General features: G+C 50.8%; 1 protein-coding gene and 2 long non-coding RNA genes across 3 annotated transcripts; 2 read left to right on the top strand and 1 right to left on the bottom strand.

Moving 5' to 3' along the window:
• Positions 1 to 847: 847 nt before the first annotated feature.
• On the top strand, positions 848 to 2,310 carry LOC109738262 (2-hydroxyisoflavanone dehydratase). Its single transcript, XM_020297361.4, has one exon. It carries the CDS (start codon positions 991 to 993, stop codon positions 1,987 to 1,989), a length of 999 nt encoding a protein of 332 aa, XP_020152950.1. The 5' UTR covers positions 848 to 990; the 3' UTR covers positions 1,990 to 2,310.
• A 1,869-nt stretch (positions 2,311 to 4,179) lies between these two features.
• LOC109738265 (uncharacterized) lies at positions 4,180 to 5,907 on the bottom strand. The gene is made up of 2 exons (XR_012183296.1): positions 5,769 to 5,907; positions 4,180 to 4,539 (listed from the first exon to the last, which is right to left on the bottom strand). It is a non-coding gene; the product is annotated as an uncharacterized lncRNA (long non-coding RNA).
• A 390-nt stretch (positions 5,908 to 6,297) lies between these two features.
• Positions 6,298 to 7,352, top strand: LOC141022170 (uncharacterized). Its single transcript, XR_012183297.1, has 2 exons — positions 6,298 to 6,547; positions 7,043 to 7,352. It is a non-coding gene; the product is annotated as an uncharacterized lncRNA (long non-coding RNA).
• Positions 7,353 to 8,905: the final 1,553 nt, after the last annotated feature.

Here is an 8,905-nt window from a genome sequence, read left to right on the forward strand (position 1 = left end):
TCGGACGATGGCGGCACTGCGGTGTCGTTTCTCTCTTGGGAGCATCATTTGTGGAGCAGCGCTGGAAGTCAGAGGCAGGCGGTGGAGCGGCTTCGTTTTGCACGGAGCTTCGGTGGAGATGTCATGCCTGGCCGACAGGTGCTACGCTTTGTCATGCCTGGTCGGCAGGTGCTACGCACGACAGATCTTCCAAGGACTTCAAGCTGTGTCGGCTGGTGGTACTTGGCAGCATGGCACTGAGGTGTATCAGTGGCGACCGCGACGTGCTCAGCTGTTTGCGCGCAGGGAGGAGGTGCCATTGGGCGCCGTGGTGGCGTCGACGATAGCAGACCGAGCAAGGTTGATGCATCAGTACAGTTCTGAAGATGGAGCGGTGGCAGTTGGCGGCGGCGGCCTCTAAGAGCACGCAGGACCAGTGTGTACCCCAGACCCGGCAAGTGGCTAGGTTGCGATGTCTGTTTGGTATTAGGCCCAGGCTATCTGCGCCCCTTCATCAACTGGATAGGTGTAGCGATAGTTTGTTGCTTAGACGGCGGCTTTAGTCTTACTGTTGTATGACTCTGTAAGGTCTTGTAAGAATAATTAATAAAGTGGCCGTATGCATCGTCCAGATGCAGAAGCCGGGGTCATCCTCCTTTTCTAAAAAAAATAGATTATATAAACACCATTTTCACCCATTTGACCAACTTATGAATTTTGGGCAAGCAGATCAGGATCCAGAACCCTTCTTCCCACAAAAAATAAAGAAAATCGGTCAGAACTCTTCCATGTTCTACTACTACCAGTAATCAGGATTAAGCAATGGAATTAATCAATTCTGCCTCAGCAAGAAGCCAATCAACACCAACCTAGCTATAGCTAGGCGCCGGCAGAGCCTACATTTCTACTTGACCAGCGCAGAGCAAAGTCTACACGTCCCCTCAGCCTCGACCCAGGTCCCAACCACCACCGTACCGTCGCTCCGTCGCCCAGATCTCGCCCGCGCGCGCGATGGCCGCCGCCGCCCCCATCCCGGCCCCGGCGCCCGCGGCCGACGACGAGATCGTCTACGAGTCCATGCCCTGCATCCGCATCTACAAGGACCGCGTGGAGCGCTACTTCGGCTCCGAGTTCGTCGCCGCCTCCGCCGACGCCGACGCCGCCACCGGGGTCGCCTCCCGCGACCGCGTCATCTCCCCCGAGGTCTCCGCGCGCCTCTACCTCCCCCGCCTCGACCCCGCCAAGGACTCCAAGCTCCCCGTCCTCGTCTACTACCACGGCGGCGGCTTCTGCCTCGGCTCCGCCTTCAACCCCACCTTCCACGCCTACTTCAACAACCTCGCCGCGCTCGCCGGCGTGCTCGTCGTCTCCGTCGAGTACCGCCTCGCGCCCGAGCACCCCGTCCCCGCCGCCTACGCCGACTCCTCGGACGCGCTCGCCTGGGTCGTCTCCCACGCCGCCCCCGGCGCCGCCGCCGCTGGCTTCGAGCCATGGCTCGCCGACCACGCCGACTTCGCCCGCCTCTACCTCGGCGGCGAGAGCGCCGGCGCCAACATCGCGCACCACGTGGCGATGCGGGTCGGCGCGGAGGGGCTGCCCCACGGCGCCGCCATCCACGGCCTCCTCATGATCCACCCATACTTCCTCGGCACCGACAAGGTGGCCTCCGACGACCTCGACCCGGCGGCGCGGGAGAGCCTGGCGAGCCTGTGGCGCGTCATGTGCCCGACCACCACCGGGGAGGACGACCCGCTCATCAACCCGTTCGTGGACGGCGCGCCGGGCCTGGACGCCCTGGCGTGCGGGCGCGTGCTGGTGTGCATCGGCGAGGGCGACGTGCTCCGCGACCGCGGCCGCGCCTACTACGACCGGCTCAGGGCCAGCGGGTGGAGCGGGGAGGCCGACATTTGGCAGGCGCCGGGGAAGGGCCACACCTTCCACCTCCTCGAGCCCTGCTGCGAAGAGGCCGTCGCCCAGGACAAGGTCATCGCCGAGTTCCTCAACCATTGATTGCATCTCTTCACCATGTATACTCAGGAAATCGGGAAATAAGTGCAGCTTCATCGTTCAGTGGATGGATGCTGCTTTAACATTTCAGGTTCAGAATTCAGATTTGTGTTGGCGCTGTTTGCCCATTGTTCAGAGTTCAGGTATTGGGTTTACGGATGGAAGGGGATCGCCATTGTTTGTGGCAATGGGTGCTGTATCAGAATTGTTGGAGGATATATGGTATATTCATAGTTTCATACAGATGATACTTAGTATACTTGTTGTATTGGTCTCAAGGTTTTCTTTGCAGTATACGTATTTCGGGAGTTCAAGCTTCAGGAATTCTTTCTGTTCACTAATATATATTTTTTATATATGCACAAGTTCCTGAAATCTGCGCTTGCTTGTTTGGTACTAGGCGCTTGGCCGCAAGAATGGCAACGTTTCAAGTTCATTCTGTCGCCTTGTTGCATTTCCTCTGCTTAGCATGTCTATTGTAGGCATGGGTACTGTATCAGAATTGTTGGAGGATAATACTGTCATAGTGTCATCCAGATCAGTCCAAATGATGATAGTGTACTTGTTGTATTGATTGCTGAACTCTAGTGCCTTGGTGCTTTGCTGCAAGGACGGCAAGTTACATTTGGAAGAGAACATTTCAAGTTCATTTGCTTGAGGAAAGTTCTGTCTCCTTGTTCTTGTTGCATTTTCCTCAGCTTATCTGGCTTCACATTAAAGATAGCTTTGCTTAGCTGTTGTCATTTGATAATCCCTGTTGTCTTCCATGTTGTACCACGAGTCCATGACCATGTTGTCATTTGATATATAAAAGAACTCTCAAAATACCTCTTAGAGTGAAGATATTCCTCTGGTGTGGGCATACTTCAGATAGCTTCAAATCTTTACCCCATTGTGCGCGTAACTAACATGCATGTTCGGCAGTTGGGTTAGTGGTATTGACCATGTATACTTGGGAACTCTGGAAACAGGCGCAGCTTCATTATTCCGTTCGTGGACTCTGCTTTTGCTTTTCGGGTTCAGAGTTAAGATTTGTGTTTGTATTGTTTTCTCGTTGTTCAGAATTCAGAATTGGGCTACGATTGGAAGGGAACATCCATTGTTTCTTGCATGGGTACCGTATCAGAATCGTTAGAGGATAGTACATTCATAGTTTTATACAGATGATACTAGTGTTGTATTGGACCCAAGGTTTTATTTGCAGTATGCGTACTTCGCAGTTCAAAGCTCGGGAATATTTTCTCTTCACTGTTTTTATTTTATATACATGTACAAGTTTCTGAAATTGCTGCTTGCCTGTTTGGTACTAGGCGCTTTGCTGCAAGAATGGCAATAGTTAACACTTGAAAGAGAACGTTTCAACTTCATTTGCTTGAACCGTTCAGCGAAGTTCCGTCAACTTTTTGCATCTCCTCTGCTTAGGTAGCTGGCTTCACATGGAAATGTACCTTTGCTTAGCTGTTGGTTGCCATTTGATTGATAATAATCCCTGTTGTCTTCCATGTTGCACCATGAGTTGGTGACCATGTCGTGCTCGCTTCTGTAAGTCAATGGTTCAGCTTATTATTGTCTCATTCTCATTTAATCGTAAACGTTGCAAGATGTATAAAACAACTCTCTTCAGCTTCAGTTTCTTTACCAAAGTCTTCAACTCTAGTGTCTTTAGCTACTCTTCAACTCCGGTAGTGGCTCTCAGAATATTGCTAAGGTGCCTTCTTTTACCATGATCCATGTTTCCTAGAATCAGCATATCCTAAAGTTTCAAGGCATAGATGTCCAATAAGCAGAAAGCGCCAATGCTGCCGACTGAAATTCATGTGGGCTTCGATTGTCAGCAAAACCTTCAGTAAGTGATCTTTTCAGTTTTTTCAGAGAATTCTGTCTGTGCAGACTTGCAAATAGATCTGTTGCTCCATTTGCCACCCAATCATCTACTCCGTCTGTAAACTAATATAAGACGTTTTAGATCAAATCTAAAACGTCTTATATTAGTTTACATAGGGAGTACCAATGTCTCAAGGTTTTGAGCCATGTTTGGGTTCGATGCTTAGGTCATGGCATAACTTGGTGAGACCAACCGTGAAGACCGATCCTCTTTCTGACAACAAAGCTGACACATCTCCATCTGTCACCAAACAAATCTAGCAGCAGATGCTGTGCTCTCTCGCACAATAGATAGAATATAGAAGTGTGTACTGTACATATTCATTTTACAACACATGTCTCATTTCCAAAAGTTCTGCACCATGTGTGTGAAAACAAGTAGAGTACTTTTTTTAGGTAAAAGGGTTTCCCCTGATTTTCATTAAGAAAACCATCAATTCTACATCATTCACCACCGCAACGCACCAGCATTTGAGCATCAAAAGAGAAAGACAGTACGAGTTTATAAAGTGCATTACAGAAAGAACACCTAACATGTTGAAAACCGAAGACAAACTGTCAGCCTCCGGATCCAGGTCTTCCAACTTCTGCTAGCGCTGAACAATCACAACCTACTTGTGCTACAAGTCTTGCACGCCACCGCAGCCAGTCCTTTGTGTCCTCATTCCCCTGCAATAAAATCCAAGAATCAATCCATTTGCATATCTGAAAAGTCATATTAATCGGCCCGTCAGCGTTTGCAAAGTGGTAATCAAAACTAAAAGCACAGCTGGCAACATTCCACACATGTCTAGCCATGGGGACAGGTAAAAAAAGGTGAGATATAGATTCATCCCCACTGCAAAACAAGCATTGTTTGATACACTTTCCACCTCTATGGATCTGAACATCTCCGGTTAGTATACTCTGATTAAGCACTAGCCAAATGGATTTTTTGATTCTTAAAGGCATTCTCATCTTCCACATGATTTTTTATCGAACAGTATACAATGGTGTCGCAAGGCATGTAGAAATATTTTTACAGAGAAAGATGCATAAACGGTTAGTTTCCAAACCAACTTATCTGAATCTTCTGCCAAAACCACCTGGCTACAAATGTCATTCAGCTTAGTCAACTGTTCATTCCTAGCAGGCTAGCACCAACCAGAGCACGTCGAAATTGAAGGGAATTTAAACCAACAACAAACACATCATGCACTGAAATGTTTAAGATGAGAAAAATAGCATAAAGTGTGGGAAAAGGAAGCTGCCACAAAACAAGTACTAGCCGGCCTCCTTGCTTCGCTTCTTTGACACACGCCCAAGGTCATCTGCGTTGTTCTAGGTGCAGCTGGCATAGCACAAAGATCCTTAACTAAAAGCAACAGCTACTTTGATCAATTGCCTGAAACCTGCGAGACAAATTAAAGTACATGCATCTTGTGTTTGTTCATCTTGGTAGTTTTCTCTCTTTGAGAAATTCATCTTAGTAGTTGAGTATATGTACGGATGCAAGGTCCGGTGAGAATTCAGCTGAATGGCAAGCCAGGAGGGAACAGCATGCGCGAGCAACCGGCACACTAGGTGGTGCAGCCTGACACGTTGGTGAAGATGAGGTTGGTTGCTCTTTTTTACATAATTGTGGCGTATTGGTTGAGGAAGTGAGACATCAAGTTTACTTGACAACTGACTTTTAATTTGTGCCATGCCAAATTTTCTTGGACAAGTGACTTTCGGGAACAAGGGGGTTCGGTATGAAATCTTGCCTAGAAATAACTACCAAAACTAAGAAGGATACATTTCCTGACCGCAGAAATCATTGACTAACTATAGATTGATACTCCATTGACGACGAAGAACACACCATCAAGTTTTTAATAACGCAAAAATCTTAGAGGTCAAGAATATCAAGTACACACCAGGGCAGCAGGGCTAGCACCCCTCCCGCGTCGCTCCCGCGGGCGACGGGGAGGGCGACCACACCACCGCCGCCAGCGCACCCCTCCTCTCGCTTCCTCCTCCCTCGCCGCCGGCAGAGGGCAGGGCCGGGCGAAGCCCGGTCGCCGCCGACGGCGGCGGGGTCCCTCTCGTCTCTCTTCGTGCAGGGTGGCCGGCGCGGGCTGACGGCCCCGGACCTGGTGGTGGCGCTTCCGTGGGGCTCCACCACGCGGCGTCGCATCGGCGCTGGTGCAGGCGTGCGGGTGCGGTGGCGGCGTGGCGGGCCACGCCCTGGTGGTGCACGGCCGGTGTGGTGAAGGCGGGCTGCCAGATCTAGACGCGGTGGGTGCGGGCTGCGGGCGGCGCGGGCTGCGGTCGGTCGTCTTCGCCGTGGTGGTCTGCTGGCGGAGGTGGCGGCGCAGCGGTGTGGGTCTCGCCCTTTCTCTCCTCTGGTTTCGGTCGGGGGCTGGGGGCGGGCTGGGGCTGGTGGTGGTGGATGTGCCGGATCTGGCGCTTTTTTCCGGCGGGCGGCGCGGATTGGGGCAGCGGCCCGGTGTGGCGGCTGCTCCGGCTATGGGCGGCGGCGGCGAGGTGGCTCGACTCTCTTGGCGTGGCGGATTCCTTTCGTTGCGTCCGCATCATGGCAGTTTGGCGGGTCGGCTGCGGCGGCGGCTGGTTTTCCGGCGTCGGCTCTTTTGTAGGCGGCCCCTTTCGACCTTCGGTCCCTCTCCTCGTCGGCAGGTCGCTACCGTCGTCGAAGGTTCGTACCTCCCCCGGTTACGGTCTATCGCTCGTCTCGCGCTCGGCAGCAGGATCGAGCTCGTCTCGCGCCCGGCAGCAGGACCGACCTCGTCTCACGCCCGGCAGCAGGACCGACCTCGTCTCGCGCCCGACAGCAGGACGAGTCGATGGAGGCGTTGGGGGCAGCCCAGGGGTGCGAAAGGCGGGTCCTTTCCGCCCACATCTTTGGTGGGGGTAGCGGTGGGCCTCGAGTGAGGTGGTGTCCGGGTCTTGGATGTCGGGGCGGCGGCCCTGGTGGTGGTTCCGCGGTGCTCATGGGCAGAGCCCGCGGCTAGGTGCTGCCCGGTGGCCATGGTCGTGTGGGCGGCGTGGTCGCCGGGGTGTGGCGTTCGGTGGTGGTGATTGTTGGTCGGGGTGAAAACCTGTTCTATCTTCGGACGGACCGGCGACGGCGAAGCTTGTTCCCTTCTTGAAGGCGTCGTCGCGGCTCTCATTACCCGTTTTGTTGCTCCAGGGGAAACTCTAATCCTCGGGTCGGGTGGTGGCGGCGCTTCGGTGTCGTATCCTTCCTGAAGGTGCCGCCTTGGAGCCCACGATCCGTCGTATGTGGCTTCATCTCTTCGCGGTGGCGTGTTCACGATTGAGGACCCCGGTTGCTCTTGTAGCGCTAGGGCTGTTGTTGCGCTCAGCGCCTATGTACCATGCCTTGGGTGTGTGCGTGTGTAGTATTGGCGGGTGTTTGTACCGTGTTGTCGAGAATCATTGCTTTATACATAAAGCGGGGCGAAAGCCTTTTTCGATAAGTACATACCATTGACCATGAATATCCTGGAACATGCATGAAAGTCCCTTTTCCCACCTTGCTTCATAACTCGCACCCGCTGTAGCATGTCATATTAATATGACCAAAACAAGCAATTAAACCCATTAAGAGATGCTAGAATGGTGGCCAACCAGCTACGTCATGTGGCGCATGCTGGTTGGTCACGATGAGAAAGTATTTTTATAGTTTTTTAAATGGTAGGAAGGCTTTTTTTAGAGAAGTTTTTTTTAAGGTTTTTCCTTTTTTCTTTTAAGATGTTGTGATGTTCACGTGATGCGAGATTTTTTTTTTAAATTTGACATGATGGTAAGGTGCGCATAGCTTTCTCTCAAGCGGCCCGCAATGGCGGCCCCAACCACTAGTACATGGTATCTGTAACATCTCACTCTAGCCATGAAGCGCATGCCTATATGTGCTCCATGAAGGAAATATGCACTAGAGGCAATAATAAAGTTATTATTTATTTCCTTATATCATGATAAATATTTATTATTCATGCTATAATTGTATTAACCGAAAACATAATACATGTGTGAATACATAGACAAACAGAGTGTTACTAGTATGCCTCTACTTGACTAGCTCGTTGATCAAAGATGGTTATGTTTCCTAGCCATAGATATGAGTTGTCATTTGATTAACGGGATCACATCATTAGGAGAATGATGTGATTGATTTGACCCATTCCGTTAGCTTAGCACACAATCGTTGAGTATTCTGCTATTGCTTTCTTCATGACTTATACATGTTCCTATGACTATGAGATTATGCAACTCCCATTTACCGGAGGAACACTTTGTGTGCTACCAAACGTTACAACGTAACTGGGTGATTATAAAGGTGCTCTACAGGTGTCTCCAAAGTTACTTGTTGGGTTGGCGTATTTCGATATTAGGATTTGTCACTCTGATTGTCGGAGAGGTATCTCTGGGCCCACTCAGTAATGCACATCACTATAAGCCTTGCAAGCATTGTAACTAATGAGTTAGTTGCGGGATGATGTATTACGGAACGAGTAAAGAGACTTGCCGGTAACGAGATTGAATTAGGTATTGAGATACCGACGATCGAATCTCGGGCAAGTAACATACCGATGACAAAGGGAACAACTTATGTTGTTATGCGGTTTGACCGATAAAGATCTTCGTAGAATATGTGGGAGCCAATATGAGCATCCAGGTTCCGCTATTGGTTATTGACCGGAGACGTGTCTCGGTCATGTCTACATAGTTCTCGAACCCGTAGGGTCCGCACGCTTAACGTTTCGATGACGGTTATATTATGAGTTTATATGTTTTGATGTACCGAAGGTTGTTCGGAGTCCCGGATGTGATCACGGACATGACGAGGAGTCTCGAAGTAGTCGAGACATGAAGATTGATATATTGGAAGCCTATATTTGGATATCGGAAGTGTTCCGGGTGAAATCGGGATTTTACCGAAGTACCGAGAGGTTACCGGAACCCCCCGGGGGCTTAATGGGCCATAGTGGGCCTTTTTGGAGAAGAAGAGAGGCGGCCAGGGTAGGGCCGCGCGCCCCTCCCCCCTAGTCCG

The sequence above is a fragment of the Aegilops tauschii genome, chromosome 5 (assembly GCF_002575655.3).
Source record: "Aegilops tauschii subsp. strangulata cultivar AL8/78 chromosome 5, Aet v6.0, whole genome shotgun sequence".
In the NCBI taxonomy this organism is placed as follows: domain Eukaryota; kingdom Viridiplantae; phylum Streptophyta; class Magnoliopsida; order Poales; family Poaceae; genus Aegilops; species Aegilops tauschii.